This window comes from Balearica regulorum, chromosome 19, assembly GCF_011004875.1.
Source record: "Balearica regulorum gibbericeps isolate bBalReg1 chromosome 19, bBalReg1.pri, whole genome shotgun sequence".
Taxonomy (NCBI): domain Eukaryota; kingdom Metazoa; phylum Chordata; class Aves; order Gruiformes; family Gruidae; genus Balearica; species Balearica regulorum.
Genome location: NC_046202.1, coordinates 3,816,010 through 3,833,188, shown reverse-complemented (window position 1 = coordinate 3,833,188; position 17,179 = coordinate 3,816,010). Strand labels below are relative to the sequence as shown.

The 17,179-nt window shown below is 44.3% G+C and overlaps 1 protein-coding gene across 2 annotated transcripts in view; it reads left to right on the top strand.

The window, feature by feature from the left end:
* The first annotated feature begins 1,294 nt into the window (after window positions 1-1,294).
* CLTC (clathrin heavy chain) overlaps window positions 1,295-17,179 on the top strand; it is a 33,795-nt gene continuing 17,910 nt past the window's right edge. For both annotated transcript variants that reach the window (XM_075771564.1, XM_075771563.1), the window contains exons 1-9: window positions 1,295-1,694; window positions 10,462-10,669; window positions 12,809-13,077; window positions 13,420-13,581; window positions 14,381-14,494; window positions 14,893-15,066; window positions 15,381-15,578; window positions 16,072-16,272; window positions 16,870-17,022. In XM_075771564.1, coding sequence (XP_075627679.1) covers window positions 1,653-1,694; window positions 10,462-10,669; window positions 12,809-13,077; window positions 13,420-13,581; window positions 14,381-14,494; window positions 14,893-15,066; window positions 15,381-15,578; window positions 16,072-16,272; window positions 16,870-17,022 — 1,521 coding nt within the window. In that variant the 5' untranslated portion in view covers window positions 1,295-1,652. The remainder of the gene's footprint in view (window positions 1,695-10,461; window positions 10,670-12,808; window positions 13,078-13,419; window positions 13,582-14,380; window positions 14,495-14,892; window positions 15,067-15,380; window positions 15,579-16,071; window positions 16,273-16,869; window positions 17,023-17,179) is intronic.

Sequence of the window (17,179 nt, the reverse complement as noted above, 5' to 3'; positions counted from 1 at the left end):
GCATACTTACCAAACCTAGGGAAGAAGGTGTGATTCATGTCTGGGAGAGCTGGAGCGGCTGCGATGTGCTCCACCAGTGTCCCCACAGGGCTGGGTGCCACCTTACGAGGCTGCAAGAGGGTGAACTCGAGCAATGCTGCTGTCATCGTCAGTGGCAAGAGTAGGAGTGAGCAGTGATGCCTGCAGCTGTTGTGCACGTTTCTATCACAGGATCTCAAACTACCCCTCTTCTGTGTGTGCAGAGCACGTTCCTAAGGGAATGTGTGAATCGAACAATTACTGGTTGTGATCAATTGTAAGAAGCAGCATGTTTACAGTTCTTCTTTATCCTACGTTCATATGGAAAAGGGTTTTGGTCTTTCACGCCGTTGCTCAGACTCTGCTTTTGAGAAGGCAGTGCTTTTTCTTGACTAAACTCATAGTTTGAACTTTGCAAAAGCACACAAATTATTGCTGTTTACTTTGATTTATATTCTATTTGCAATGTCATAGCCACTTGCAAGTCAAACACCACTTGCACCACACAGCTAAAATGCCCACTTTAGATAGCTCTTGGCAGATCCTAATGCTATTTTATGTAGCAAAAAGGGAGTTTGTTTTCCCTCATGTTCCAGGGCTACTCAGATTTTGAAATTGTGAATTGAATACGAAGCGAAATCGGTATGAGGAAATAACCATCAGATTGCAAAATAAGGAAAGCTTTAAGAAAAGCGGTGGTTGGGTCTGCCGGTGTGCCCGTGCGTTACAACACACGCAGCCTCTTGGTAAAGCAGGTGGAATGCCCGCTGTGCTGCCATCGTCATGTAACGAGTTCAGCGTTACCTGTTCCTCTGGGCTGGAGTTACCGTGTCAGTCCATGAACGGAAGGAAAACGCAGGTTCATTAAGCGACTGCGCTCGTTACCAGCCTTACACGGGCAGAGGCCTTTGGAGCGTCCCGGGGGCCTGCTGCAGCCCCCGGTCCTGTTCATCCACAGCCCGTGGAGGAAGAGGGTCGGTGCCAGCTCGTGGCCCTTCCCTGACACGGAGACCGGGCGGGGCCCTCACCCGCGGCCCCGGGAGCACCTGGCTCGGGGTGGGGGGGAGCTTCGTGCTGAGCGGGGAAGCCCCGGGGCCCTCACTGGCCGCGGTGCTGCCGCCAAGGGCTCTGGCCGGGCCTGTTCCCGCCCGTCTCCATGGCAACTGCCCCCCCCCCCAGCCCTGGGCGAGTCACCTTGCCCGGCCGCTCTGCCCCCTGCACGTGACCCGCCGGGGCGACGAGCGCGGAACGGAAGTGACGCAGTCGCACCTCGGTCGCATGATGTGGCAAAAAAAAAGGCCGTGGAGGGAGGAGTGATGAGGCCCGAAATAGTCCCTTCCGGTGGCGGATCCCTCCGCCGCTTCCATTGGTCCCGCGGCGTGTGAATCACCCGCTCGCTGGGATCCCTCCGCCCGGCCGGCGCAGTTAAGGCCGGTCCCGGCAGGTGAGGGCAGGCCTCTTCCTTCCGCGGCGGTATCCTTCCGCCGGCGGGGGCAGCTTCCGGATCTCCGCGGCTCTCCCCGCTCGCTGGCCCGCTCCGCCATTGCGGTCCCGCTTCCCCGCGCCGCCCGGACCCCGCTGAGGTGTGACTCCAGTCCGGCCTCGGACTGGAGCCCCAGCCCGCTGCCGCCGCCATGGCCCAGATCCTGCCGATTCGTTTCCAGGAGCACCTCCAGGTGGGCGCGGAGGGGCTGGGGGAGGCCGGGCTGGGGGCAGCGGGTGCTGGGGCGAGCGGGCGGGCCGCTTCCTGAGGCCGAGGAGCCGCCTGGGAACGGTGCCTGGGCGAGAGGCCCTAGGCCTGTCCGCGGTTCCTCCCTGAGGGCCGTGGGGCGGCCCAGGCCTCTCCGGCGGCGGAGTGGCCGTTCTCCTGCAGGCCTTGCCGGCGTCTGGCTCGGGCAGCGCCTTCCCGCCGTGCCGCCCCGAAGGGCACCTTCTAGCGCTCCCGCTGCTGCCTCCGTGCGGGCCTGGACGTGAGGGGAAGGGCTGGGGCCCTACGGGCCTCTTCCGTGTCCCGGGGAGGCGGCGAGGGGGCCGAGGTGCGGGTCTGGGCGCCGGGCATCCCGCCCTTGCCCGCTCTGGGCGGTGGAGCGTGTTCCGTGCCGGTGGTGTAGGCGAGGCTGGCGCCGTGCCCACGGTGGCACCTGCTGGGCGGTGCGGCGGGAGGAGAGAGTCCGGGTGGCTCCTCCGCTCCCCGGGAGAGAGTCCGTCCGCTCCGGGGCTGCGGGAGTGGGAAACCCCGCTTCAGCACGGGGTCTGCGAGGGAGGGGGGGGGGGGGGGGGGCAAACTAACGAGGAGGCCGAGTTGTCTCTGTGTATTGATTAATTAATTTATTTTTTTTTTAATGAGACTAAGGCTACTTGTAGTTGCAAGGACATAGGAAATCATTTCATTGATGTTCTGACTTGTCATCTTCTGCGAAGAAAACCCGCATGTTGCAGGGAAATGTGGAAGCTGCTGCGGGCTTCCCTGCAGTACAGCTGTGGCAGCGCAGGCACAGAAGTGCCAGGTCTACGCTTTCTGCCTGGTGTCTGCTGACCTCCGACAAATTCTAAGTTTGGGTGTTATTGAACCATAATGGCATGCTAATAGATTATTTCCAGGTGATGGCCTTTAGTTTCTTTAACGTGGCCTTCTAAAGGCACTAGTAACAAATTCTGAAATAGCTCTGCTGCAGGAATGCAAGTTTACCTTCTCAAATACGCGTGCACCTTTAATGTCTCTCGGCAAAGCTGGAGTACAGGGAGGGGTCTGGAAGGGGCAATACAGTTAGTTGTGCAACGTGTACTTCCTATCTGACAACTCTGTGGGGCGAAGTACTATGAGCCATGCTTCTCGTCCGGAGTTGCTGTAGCTCTGATGGTATTAAGCTTGGCTTCACTGCTGAAGCCTTTTGAGGCGAATTTGTGTAATAAAAGTTACGTTGACATACCTAGGCAGGGGTTTTTGGCTTCTAGCAACCTGTCTGTAGCCCTGCTTCCCTGTGATGTGTCTGTATGTGCTTTGTGCTTAGTTAACTGGGACTGCAGTGGGCACTAACATAGTGATGGATTTGCGTGATGGTGACCCTTTTCTGAGCCAAATGGGGAAAAAAAAATAAGTTTTCTAGACACCTTGTAAAAACAATGATTGCAAAATACTTATTTTGCTGTGTAAGTTACCACTGTCCACAGCATTATTTTTAGATGCTTTTTATCTAGCTAGTTAAGTGTTGAGCATTGGGTAATTTTACTTCAATATCAGTTCAAAACCAGGCCAGAATTCGTAGCTTAGGTGTAGCCCTGGACTGTTCTTTAGTGAGCAGTGCTGACAGGAGAATCTCATGAGTTGACCAGAGATGCCTGGTAGTGACATCACTTAAAACTGCATATTGAGAAGGTGCTGTTTACTCAGGTGAAACTCATCTCACTGGGTATCCCAACTCTTAATAAAGTATTGTGGAAATGCATCTATGATGCATTATTTAAGACACAAACCTCGCGTGTGACCCGCTGCCAGGTTTCTTAATGACATGAGTACTATTACATAAGGAAATTCATCTGCTTCGCTCCACAAGTGCTGATAGGTTTCAGGCCAGCATTTTGTGGAATGTGGCTGTTCTGACTAAAGATTAATTTATCTATTTATTTGTATTTTTTCCTCTGTTTCTGTTTAATGTAGAGCACAGACTTAGCCAGTATCTTTTAGAATTGCATATGTGAGCTGGTCTTTTGTAAGACTGGGAGTCCAGCCTTCTCAGCCTACGTGCGCACGGCTCTTGTCCGTAACGCTGAACTTCCTCATTTTATTTCATTGAAAAAATTCAGAGGAACTTGAATTCTCGGAGATACTGTTTTCATGCTGAAACTTCTGACTTGCTGTCAGCATAAACTTTAAGAGCAGAAACATGGATATAGCTGCATTTTTGCTGTCCAGAACTGCTTTAGCATATTCCAGTCTGTTCATAGCAGATCCTCACGGACTCAGTAATACAATTTCTTGAATTGTGCCTGACCTACACTGTCTGGGAAACTTGTTGTACAGGTGTTGTGCAACACTTTCAAGTTTGCAGTTGATGCTTACAACAGACAAGGTACCCAGCTGGAGCCTTATTCATAAAAAGGCAGGTGATGAATATAAATGGGAAAGTTCTTGTGAGGCTGTTACTGGAAGTTGCTTTTCATTAACGTAAAAGACTAGCGATCAGTACTATGTGTAGTATGATACTAGTGCTTCATGGATTCACTACTGCAGGTCAGGAAATGGTCAAGTAATTGTCTGCACAAAGCTTGTCCTGAGTTTGAGCTTTAGCTCAGTTGCACTCCATATTGCGCTACTCGAGGCACACTGGCATTATCTGTTGCTGTCAACATCTTGGCTGGGTGATAGGAGAATGAAGAGTTCAAGGCTCCGGAAGCCCTGCACTGTTGTGCTCCTAAATGTCTTGTCTCTCGGGAAAACAGTACAGCATGCTTTGTACCCATACTTGGAGCTAAAGATCTAGTCTGGGCCAGTAAGATGTGGCAAGTGGTTAGCTTGCTAGGGTTAAGTAAGCTTTCTGGATATTTACAAAGTGAAGTCTAAAAACAAAATGTGTAGTCAGGCTTCAGGTCTTGTTTGTTTGAGTCCCACTACATAGTTCTGAAATCTCAGTAGCTGCAAATATGCAGGATGTTATCTGTGTGCTGTCTATTGTAGATGCCTGCCTTGCCACAAAAGAACATCAACAACACATGGTGGAGAAACTTTTTCCTTGGGAGTTTCCAAGGAGAAATTTCATTCCTGTGCTATCAAAACTACCAGACTCATGTTATAAAACTCTATAGTACTGCGATTTTATTTCTTTTTAAAGTAGCCATGAGGAAACAGTCCAGTAGGCAGGTAGTGGGAGATCAGAGTTCAGTATGCTGAATGATTGCAAATCTGGCTGCTCGTATATCCAGGTTTTAGTGATTCCCTAAGTTGGTGCCTCTGTGTATTTGAGGGTGAAAATAAAACGCAACTGCTTATTGTGGTAGGTGCATGGAGCTTTTCTTAATTACAAGTTCCTAATGAGCGAGAAGGAACCAGACAAGTTAGCTGGTGATGAACTGTGATTGCCGTTTCATTTAGCCACACTACCCTGAGATATATAAAAATTGAACTTGCACCAGGCACACTGTTGTACTGGTGTGACTTAAGGCACTAATAAATACTCTTCTGAACCTAAATGTATTTTTTAAAAAATTATTCTGTAGAGTTTGTCTAAACAGTAGAGAAAACAGTCATGTTTGTGTGCTCGATGCTACCCTTTTTAAACTGGGAAAAGGGTTCTTGTATCTATTTGCCATTGATGGAGCAAACCTGAATGGTGACTATGCTGTTCTAGTGTGGTGATACTTGGATGGCTCTCAAATCATAGCTAGCTATGCCAAAAAGCTAACTGAATAAAACTGGAGAGCCGAGGCATCATAAAATAAACTTATAAATTTACTGCCTGCCTCTGACAATGATAAACAACAAAATGCTTCCATGTATTATGCTGGCAGTGAGACAGTTTAATATATTCTAAACCACTAAGTCTCTGCTATAACAGCATTAGTTTGAAGCAGTTAAGTCTTTTGTTGGTATTTTAAGTCAGGAATTAAAGACAGGACTGCTGTGCCTAACACTGTTTTGGTGGGGTTCTTGACCTCTGCTTCTTAATGGATCTGAATTCCTAAAACCACTGGGCTTGGAGTATTCTGACAGAGGGAGAATATGTATAAAGAATACTGTGAAGTATCAAAGTGTCTTGAGGAGTGTGTGTGTGTGTCAACTAATTGGATAGGAACAATTAGTTAAGCAGTTTATAAGCTATTCCTCTTGGCGTGTCCCTTGCAGCAGGTACTGAAGTCAACAGGCCTGCTTGTCTTGGTGGCACTACTCATTAGCACTTCGTGCTGAGACTGCGGTGACTTCACCAAAGATAAGTGATGGCACCAGTGGTTCTGAACTCAAGTTTCAGCGGGTATGGTCTGAGCTGAGGCTTGTAACTGAAATAGTCACCCGGCATGTCTGCGGCTGCTGAGCCCAGATGGCTACCTTGGCCTACTGAGGGTGAGGCAGAAAATAGGAAGGATATAAAAATAGAAGAACTCTTGAATATTATAGAGGTCTCTGTTGAAAACATAACTTCCTAGCCTGTCACAAACTGTAACTCTAGCCGTGGGCTGGTAAAGGTGAAGTACTTTGGAGCTGTTGGCTGGCTGTAGGACTCCTCTGTTACAGAACTGCAGTCAGTAATTCTAACAAATCAGCATGGATATAAATCTTTTGTGCAACTTAAGTTTGCTTTGCTAATTTTCACGTATGGACCTGAGTGGCTGAAATGTAGCCTGGTGTCTACCTTGTTTAGTCAAAGCCCAGTAAAGCATAGCCTTGCAATAGAGCTGATGCGACTCGGTGCACGTCAAGGAGCTCTGTGCTTCTCAAAAGGCTGGGAATATTTCTGGTGACTGGCATTTCCCAGCTATGTGATTTCTAGCTGTGTGTAGATAAGGAGTCTCTGGGCAGAGACTGAGCAGCTGCTTGTGGCTACGAGAACAGTGGTTATATCCTGTTGTGTGAGAGTCGAGGTGAAATGCGTACTCAGCAGTTCTGTGCCCTTCCTTGTAGGCAAGGAGAAATTATTTGACAGCTAAGCAAACTGTCACAAGAAAGCAAATGTTCCAGGAAGGGGTCAACAAAGAGACTCTTGTCAGCAGTTTTACCATTCAGTTTGATGTCAAACATGCATGTAATATGACAGCTTCTCTGGATTAGTTACCAAGAATGTACTTGAATTATCTTCCTGTAGAAAAAAAATAACTTTACTAATCAGACTTTCACTTACCATATTATAATGATTCATCTCTCAACACTGTTCAGATAAATGTAGTCATAGAATTTGATGGTTCAGTACAACCTGCAATTGACTGAAGTATCAGCCTTCTAACCTGGGTTAGAGTCCTTCAAGGCAACATCTCTACTGCAACAAGAGTTGCTGCTGTCTCTGGCAACCTGTTTCATAGTTCTGCTCTACTTCACAGAACACTTTCTTCTCAACGTGCTTTCAGGAGACTGCTGTGACTGAACTTTCCGACAAATGTTGGTGTAAAATAACTTGAACTGTAGATTGGTTGCCCGAGCACAGCTAGCTAGTTCCGCTTTCGTATCTGCTTCAAAGCCAAGGAAGTGGGGTTTTTTTGTAGTATAATGTAGGAGTATCTTACAATTCCTTGGTTTTTTTTCACAGTCTTTTAAACTTGTTCATGAATTGGTGAAAGGTAGTGGACCTAAATGAGTGCAGTATTAAACCTTTGTGGTTTTTCCTCTGTGGTAAGAAGAGAAGAGGTAGAAAATCTGCTGTAAACCCCTGTACTCTTTTAGTTGTAGTGCAAACTCAGGAGTTTGTACATGGAAAAGTATTGAAATTTCAATAAATAAGTCTCCAAAGATACACTTCCTGTCATGTTTCCTAATAGTAATCTTAGTCTTTGTTTGCTTTGCTTAGCTTTATAAACACTCCTGCCTCACTCACCTGAACTTTAGCCTGTTTGGGGAAGGAAATAATCTACAGCACAGGGAACGATCCATACTCTCAAGAGCTCTGTGCATCAGGTCTGAGTGCAGCCAAGCAAAGTTACCTTTAGCTTTGCCAGCTGAGCAAAGCAAGTGCTACTCTTGGCTGGTGATGTTCTTGTGTAATCAAATGCAGAGATTGTCACGGTTAGTGTCAGCTTCCTGTCTCAGTGCTTGAAGCAGACTTGGTTCGTGCACTTGGATCTGTTGAAGTTAAAAGATGAAATCTTAGCAGAAAGAGCTCGTGTACTGAAAGACCTCACTAATGGTCATGCCTCCAGCGAAAAGCTTCTCCAAGCTTTCTTCAGAGCTCCAGTGCCAATTTAAATCTTTTTGAAGAAATATCTAGCCTTTGGAAATGGCCTTAAGTTTAAAAAGGACCACATCTTCCACTACTAACTAGGGTTGGATACCTGAGACATGACACCTAGCAGATGGCAGTTTGATCATGATTAAGACAAATCTGTCTTGCATTATCTAAGCAACTTTGATTGAGTGGTTAAATCTAGACCTCCCTAAGAGGTCTGCCATCTGCTAGGACCTGCTTCCTCGCTTTGTTCTGTCAACAGTGTCCCTTTGAGTATAGTTATTGCCAGGCAGAGTACTTGGCGCTCTGGAACTATGCTCCTCTACCAAATTTACAAGAGAATCGATTGCTTGATAAATGATTTTGCACTTGTTAAGCTTGCAGCCCAAGCAAAAGGAAATGCCACGTCGTAGTAAGTCTTTCCAGCTCTACCAGATGAAACTGTTACATCCTCAAACCTTCTCTGCCTGCAGGGGTGTGACCAGGTAGCACATAGCGGTGCCTAGCTGATGGACAAATATCAGAGTCTCAGGCCTAGAGAACTCTACCCAAATAAAGGTGCGAAAGGGAGAATTGAACTTAAATCTGAAATCTTCTAAGTGAATCCATGTTGCTAAAGAATGTGTGGTCAGGTTCTGTGAGGCTGGACCTCAAACAGTGACTTAAATCTGAGTTACAGTTCTGACCTGTCAAGGAGGTAGAGTGTGATTTCTGTAGCAGCATTGAAGCAGTTTTCTCTTGGGAGAGCTAAGAAACCCACTTGTCTTTCAAGTGAAAGTGTCCTGGCTTTGTTGTCAGGTGGATGGATGTAAGGGGAGCTGTCTTTGGATGAAACTGTCCACTGTGTTAAGTTGCAGGAAGTGTAGTTCTTCTACCTTAGAAGAATGCCTTAAGCTAGCTTGATGCCTAGCTTGAAGAATTACTTTTAAATATGTTCTGCTTCTAGTCTTATCTCTCTTAAAATCTTCCAAAGTAGAAAAGCTGGGTAGACCTTAAATGATCAGTGTTAACTCTGTCAACTAATTGTGAAATGCGCCCTTGAACATCAAAGAATCTGAACATCATTTTGGTACAGCATCGATATCTTGTTTGAACCCAACTGAAGAGCTTCAAATGGTGAAGACCTCTCCTGTAAGAGCAAGGTAACTTCAGTGAAATGGTGTCCTTTAGGACAAAGGACTTAAATGCAGAGTGACTGGAGAACCATGTACAAAGGCTGAATCGTCTAGAAATTTTTTCCTTCAGCAGACCCAAGGAACTAAAATTGACTTGCTTTTTGAGTCTTAACTTAAACTGTACCAAGGTCTAGCTGTCTTGATTCACTGGGTGATACAGATCGTCTATTGCAGTGCCTTTTGTGAAGCTTGTTCTGTTAACTTGGTGCACCATAACTTGATTTTTACTTGTTCCTCATGTGTGCTGCCTGAAAGCTGGGGCAAAGGGGAAGTGTAGTAAAACACCCTCTTTATCAGAAGCTGCAAGTAGGCAGGAACAGAGCAGCTGAGGCGTGGTCATCGTGGAGCCTCTACAGAGCACAGCTGATAAGAGCTTAGTGGTTTGCTTCAAACTAGTGCAATAATACTAAAATGGCTTTGATGGTCTAGCCCTTATTGGGACACCTTGGGCTTGATGTTCAAACAGTCCCTCAGAAAGAAAAATATCTGAAGTATTAGAAGTGGTGATAATTCCTCTAACAGTAGAAAATTGATCTTGAGTTTTTAAGGTGTATATTGACCCACAAGCTGGTTATCTCTGTGAGGTGAACTAACTGTTCTGCACTTCCATTGTTAAAAATAGAATAAACTTTGTTTCACTACTGACATCCTAATACACTAGTCTGTTGCAAACACAATGAAGTGGTATTAACTAAACTGTGTTTTATTGCAAGCTGTATTAGAAACATAAATTCAAGGTATGTGTTTAAAGGTTTACAGAAGCAGACTGGCTCAGCAGAAAAGGAGGCGGTTTGATATCTTCGGTGTCAAGCATGGCTGTGGATGAGCTACTTCTGATTTCACTAGTGTCCGTCTCATACGTGTTAGTTCTGCCTCCTGGCTGGTATACAGCCTTGCTGCTAGACAGGACTAGGCTAATTGCTAGACAGGTAGCTTTTTTTAACTCTACGAGGATAAAGATAAAGCTCAGATGCCTCACATGGGATGTTAAGCTTGAAATAGTGATAGCTGCCAGCCTCAGTGGAATAAGGAAGGGCTCTGGAAGCAAAGTCAGTGAGAGTGAGTACTAAAGCTGCAATTCTAGCACAGCTGCTGGGAGCAGGCAAGTTCAGTGTGCCTTAAACCATATGAGGGGTTCAGCAGTTAAGTTCTCAAAGCAGTAGTTTGTGAATGGACCTTGAAGACAGGGTACCAAGCACTTGAATGCTGCCAGGCTTCTTCAGGAAACCTGCTGGCCTTAATTGAAGATGGGCAAGAATTTGTGTGCCATGCCGTTTTTGGGTAGCGTGGTTGTATTGTTACAAAAAGATGCATAAAGCCTAGTATCTCCTGTGACTTTCACAAAAGCTGTTCATGGCTATACTGAGGTGGTAACTTAATGCTAACCCTTTTTTCTCTTTCAGCTCCAAAATCTGGGCATCAACCCAGCAAACATTGGGTTCAGCACTCTGACGATGGAGTCTGACAAATTCATCTGCATAAGAGAAAAAGTGGGAGAACAGGCTCAAGTGGTGATCATTGACATGAATGACCCCAGCAACCCTATTCGAAGACCAATTTCAGCTGACAGTGCTATCATGAACCCTGCCAGTAAAGTCATTGCATTAAAAGGTATGGATAAAGAAATGTTTGAAGTGGATGGAGAGCTTCCTGTAAGACTAGTTTATGACTGACTTAAGTTTCAGGCAGCTTACGTGGGAAGATCCCTTACCAATTCTCCACAGCTTAATGGGAATGCAAGTTTAATGCATTTTCAGTTCTTCTGAAGGTAGCTGGACAGTTAAGTTTCAGTTGAGGCTTCCTGTTCTTTGCTGATCATTAAGATGAGTTTTTTGCTTCAGTCAGAATGCTTACAGTTTCTGAGTGGGGAGAGCTGGAAGGAAAGTTCAGGCTTTAAGAAAATTCTCAAGTCTAGTCTGGAATCATGTTAGAGGGAAGCAAGACCCGATCTCCTAAGCGTATAAGGTCTGTTAACTAAGCTTCTCTTTACAGAGATGAAAAGTAAGACAGGAGGAGGGGAAATGTTCCTGAAGGCCTTAGTCCGGCCTTGCTGGAAGAGGCCGGTGCACCAATCTGTGCATGTTTATTCTATCAGTCAGTGATAAGAAAAGTAAAACTATGCAGAGAAGACTTGTGTAGTGAATAAAGCACAAGGTCAGCTAACTTGGTATCTCTGGTGATACAGAGAACAAGCATTCCTCTGGAGTCTCCAGAAATGTGGATCTCTTGCCTCAAAAGGCCCAAGAAGCTCAAATACTGTCACTCTAGAAATGCATATATTGCTAATGGAAAGATGTATTTGTATTCAGTGTTATTTAAGTTTGACTTTAATAATGTGCTCCTGTTTTGTCACAACTTTAATGCTTTCTTGTGTGTGCAGATGGTGAGTTATTTCAATTGACTGTACTAGTTCCTGTCCTGTCTTATGAAAAGAGAAAGCAGAATCAAATGGCTCAGATCTGTGGTGTACATGGCTGAACAGTGGTGTTAAGCAACTGAAAGCCTAAAATTCAGAGGTTTTTCATGCCCCTCCAAACAAGGGAATCCTTAAGATTCAGTAAATTAATCCACTCAAGGACTTGAAGTGTATTTAAACTATTGTGAACTTGATATTAAGCTTTTTATAAACAGGACTGACCCTTTTGACTTAAGTCTAGATTTTGCCTCTTAATATGCCTTGCATAGCATGTAGGATCCATGTCACCTGAATGTAATCTCCCTTGACTCTAAAGCTCCAGCTGCACTAGATATGGAAATAAACTGTTAGTCTGTAGCCTGAATAACACTGTATTAGAGAGTCTTCTCCGAGCTCTGGAGAAACTCCTGACTCTGCATCTTATGTCAATTGCTCAACTGATGGTGACTTCTAACTAAACTAATCCTTGGTGAGTGAAGGCACTTGCCCAAGCGGCACTGTGACTTTATCAAGCTGAGTTACAGTTAGTAACTGTAGTAGATATTCTGACCTGCACCTAGTTTGATGTGATTTAGTATTCCTCTTGGGCTACGCTAGCACACGCTTAAATAGCGATCTCCTAAAACTAATAGAAGTTGGTCAGAACTTTCCTTAGCTTCTCAACAGGAAGAGATAATTTTTTGTATGCCACTGTATTGTAAAAACTGGTAGAAATGACTGCAGGTGGCTGTTCAGAATGTATGTATGCACCATTCTGTGGAATTCAGAGAACTTTTCCTCTTACCTTCTAGAGCTTGTGTTGGTCACTAGATTCCTTTCCTTGCACAGTTTCTGTTAGTCTGGTTTGCAGCCAGTAGCTCTGTGTATCCCATTAGTGCAACCTATGGGTTTTGTTTAATGAGTCTGAATTACAAAAGCCCTCTGCCAACTTGACAATTCCATGTTGTGCTTTTTTAATACTTAAAACAGATGTGAACATAGTTTTTAATGACACTGGCATAGCTCTCCTCACAACTTTCAAGAGACTCGGCATTATTGTAACCTAGTTTTGATGTATGTGAAGTATCATACAACTTGCTCATGTAGCTGAAGCTCTTGTCTCCTATCCACATCTGTTTGATTGCTCAGTAGTGACAAATTGGTAAAATTAGCCCTAGGAGTGTGGTCTGGTTAAAAATAATAGCTGATCCCTGAAGATACTGCCAGTATATAACAGCATTTTCTAAAAGGAAGTTATGAGGGTTCAATATCAGAGTGTGGCTCTCGTGCTTTTAACCGGTACTTGAAGTAACCAGTAGAAACTGCAATCTGGCTAACAATGTTGTGTTTTCTAGCTGGGAAAACGCTTCAAATATTTAACATTGAAATGAAGAGCAAAATGAAGGCTCATACAATGACAGATGATGTCACCTTCTGGAAGTGGATCTCTCTGAATACTGTTGCCCTTGTAACGGATAATGCAGTCTACCATTGGAGTATGGAGGGGGAGTCCCAGCCTGTGAAAATGTTTGATCGCCATTCTAGTCTTGCTGGCTGCCAGATCATCAACTACCGTACTGATGCTAAGCAGAAATGGTTACTGCTAACTGGCATATCTGCACAGGTACTTTACCACTAGGGAGGCCTGCTGTGGAAGGCCCAGAGCTTGTCTTGTTTCCTCCTTCTGTAGAAGCAGGGCTGATATGTTTGTTTTCTTTCCTAAAACATTGTTGGGAATGTAAATGCTTGTCTTGATCTTCCAATGATGTACTTGAGTGTAACCTGAATATCTCACAGTAATGGTATAAACACTAGTACAAGGTTAAGAGTCTTAAGTGATGCCTCTGTAAGAGAAAGCACGGCATGGTACTTCAGCTAGATATGGCAACGTATTTACCAACACTAACTTAAATGAAGTTACTGGCTGAGCATCTGTTATTCCTGACTCTTGTTCTGTCTTGTCTAGCAAAATCGTGTTGTGGGAGCAATGCAGCTATATTCTGTAGACAGAAAAGTTTCACAACCAATTGAGGGACATGCAGCTAGCTTTGCACAGTTCAAGATGGAAGGAAATGCTGAAGAATCCACTCTCTTCTGTTTTGCAGTAAGAGGGCAAGCTGGGGGTAAGGTAAGACTTGGTTCTAAATATGCTATAATCTTTAATGACTCACCCTGGTTACCTTCTTCCAGGGAAACAAGCGGTTTAATGCACAAAGTTGCCTTTAGGAAAAAAGTGAAGGACTATGTGTCAGTCTGGATGCTATATATCTAATGTATATGAAAACTGGTGCATACAGAGCTTCACAGCTGATGTAGCAGGAGACTGTTTTGAGTCAAGAAATGAGGTGGCATGTCATGACCAGCTTAATTAGCTGCCTGAAACATGTGACTCTCAGCTTCACAGGCTAAGCTTAAGGGAAAAGCTGTTGTAATCTTTCTTTGAAGTTGATCCCTAGTATCAGGCTTAACTTATTTCCAAATTATTGGATGAAAAAAATTAAACACTAATGTTACAAGGCTAACAAGTGGTCTAATGCTAGCACTGGAATTATGTGAGCTACTTTGTGACAGCTAAAACAAAGTAAAAGCAAAGCTAGATTCAGAGAAACGTCTTCAGAACTGTCTCTGTAGAATGTTAACCAAGTGGAAAAAGTGTGTATAAAGTGACCTAACTGAATCCTTAAACTTCTAAGTAGCTAGGGGTAACTAAAAATCCTGCTTAACTGTTTCCCTAATCTATGGTACATGAATACAGTATGTCACACCTTTAGCTGGTGAAAACATTTAGGAAGACTGACTTAGTTTGTCCTTGCATAAGCTTGGGATTAAGGCTCAGCAGCAAAAGAATTGCTGTTTCTTCATTGTTGAATCTATTGTTACATAAATTACGTACAAGAACTAACAGGTGAATCTTATCTATTGCACAGTTGCATATCATTGAAGTTGGCACACCACCTACTGGGAATCAGCCATTTCCAAAGAAAGCAGTGGATGTCTTCTTTCCTCCTGAAGCACAAAACGACTTTCCTGTTGCCATGCAGGTATGACAGCTGCAGACAAGACCGCAAGAACAAATCTGTAGCTTCTGTTGGTGGATCTGACGCTGTAACAGGGCACTGGAAGCCAGGTGGTGAATGTATTGACCTGAGGCTTGCCATAAACTGGTTTGATTTCTGCTCCTGCTTCAGTAGTGTTAAAGTAAAGATAGACTGAAGTCGCATTCAAAAGTAGCATGTTCTTTTTTATGGAAGAATTATCCAAGTATATTTTTAACTTTCAAGCTCTTAAAACATCATTCTACTGCAATAGCACTCAAGTATTAAGTAGAAATTAAACAGCACTTCTAGTTGTCCTGAAGTGGCACAGCTATCTACTGACTCTTAAAAGCACTCATTTTATCCAATACCAAGTTTGATTAATCTATTCCTGTTTTTTGCAGATCAGTGACAAGCATGATGTGGTGTTTCTCATAACAAAATATGGCTATATCCACTTGTATGACCTGGAAACTGGCACCTGTATCTATATGAACAGAATCAGCGGAGAGACCATATTTGTTACTGCACAGCACGAAGCAACAGCTGGAATTATTGGAGTAAACAGAAAGGGACAAGTAAGGAAGTTTGGTCTGGAAACCACTGGTTTACCTAATCCCATTGGCCCTTAATGATACACTGTAGTGTTCATAACACTGTCTTAATGCTTTAGTTTAAACTGACTGTTAATCATCTGCCTTGATGCAGTAACTTGGTGGTAAAGGTTCTTTCTAACAGATTTGTTTCTGAAATAAAATGATGAGACTCTGCAACTATCAGGATGAAAAAGCTCTCCATGTATGCCATAGCTTTCCTTTTAGAGGTTAGCTTAGCCCTTGGCTCACTTCTTATGTTTGAACTAACTGAAAGTTTTCCTTGATAATTTACTCAGGTGCTCTCAGTGTGTGTGGAAGAAGAGAATATTATTCCCTATATCACAAATGTGCTGCAGAATCCTGACCTAGCTTTACGAATGGCTGTCCGCAACAACCTGGCAGGTGCTGAGGAACTCTTTGCCAGAAAATTCAATGCACTGTTTGCACAAGGGAACTATTCGGAGGCAGCAAAAGTGGCAGCTAATGCCCCAAAGGTAATGGACCAATATTCAGAACAGTACTGCACTCTACTGGCTTGAGCTTCTTGCTTCAGGAAATCTCACAGAATTTCATAGTGGCATGACAAGAATCTTTTTACTGCTCCTGTCCTAATGTAGTACTCTGAACATACCTGTGAAGAACCTGTATGCTATGTGCTGGGAGTGCTGATTGTATGCTGGGAGATTTTAACACTTGCGTGAAGCCTATGGAGAGGGAGACAAATAAACGGTAGTGACAAGGCTTAATGTTTCTGGTACTTATCTGTATTGCTCCAATGATTAAAAAAGTCTCCACGAAAAGACAGCCTCCAGCTGAGGCTGCATGTGTCCGAGCTGATGTTCAGCTGTACTGCTTCTGATTTATTCTGGGCTGGCAAAACATAGTGTTGCTGTAGCAAGCATTTCTAACTTCAGCTTTCCGGAGAAACTCTTGCCAAGCCACGATAGCAGAACAGAAAACTAAAATGCATCTCTATATTTCTGGCAGGGAATCCTGCGTACTCCAGACACCATACGCCGGTTCCAGAGTGTTCCAGCTCAGCCAGGACAGACTTCCCCTTTACTCCAATACTTTGGCATTCTGCTTGATCAAGGGCAGCTGAATAAGTACGAGTCGCTGGAACTCTGCCGGCCCGTGCTTCAGCAGGGACGCAAACAGCTCTTGGAAAAATGGTTAAAAGAAGATAAGGTAAACTTGGGGTAGATGCCTTTAGATATCTTTAGAGGGAGAGGGACATAACTGCTTGACATCCTCCTCCCTGCCCCCAGGAAAACTCAACTGGGCAACTCATCAATGCGCTAGTGTGATCCAACAGTTGAGCAATAGGCGTTCACTCTACCTGTAACTATGACCCATAGTACTGCAAGAGAATTGATCAAAAACTTGAAGAGCTTCACTTGTTCTACTTAAAATTACAGCAGGGTGAACTTAGTATGGAAAGCTTCTGAGCTGTGGCTGTTCTTTCCCAAACTACTTCAGGCTTTTTTGGATACTGACTTGCATATACTTTGAGCTGTGGTTACATTTCTGTAATTAGGTGAAGAAACATGCTGATACAATACATCACCTAATTCTTTTTAGCTCTACAAATGCATTTCTGACTCCTGCAGGACAGCATAACGAACAGAGCCCACTAGATCAATGCTGAGAGAGTCAGTGCTATCAGGCTGGGCCTTAATTTTTTTTTTTAGAAGTTCAAAAGGAAGACAAATGAGGAAGAAGGTAGTAATGCATTTCAGCATGGCACTGTCAGGGTGGAGTGACTGTATTTATATCTTTAAACAGCTGGAGTGCTCGGAGGAGCTGGGAGACCTTGTGAAGTCTGTAGATCCTACGCTAGCACTTAGTGTCTATCTGAGAGCCAACGTTCCCAACAAAGTCATCCAGTGTTTTGCTGAAACTGGACAAGTCCAGAAAATTGTTTTGTATGCTAAGAAGGTGAGAGGAAATTGAATTGCCTATATCTTTCCTGTGTGTTCCAAAGTAGCTACAAGTAATTGGGGGGGAATCTGAGAGCCTGTGTAGTGCTTACTTTGGCCTAAGGTTTTGTGTGAATAATTACTGCTAGACTTCGTATGTGTGTCCTTTTCATACT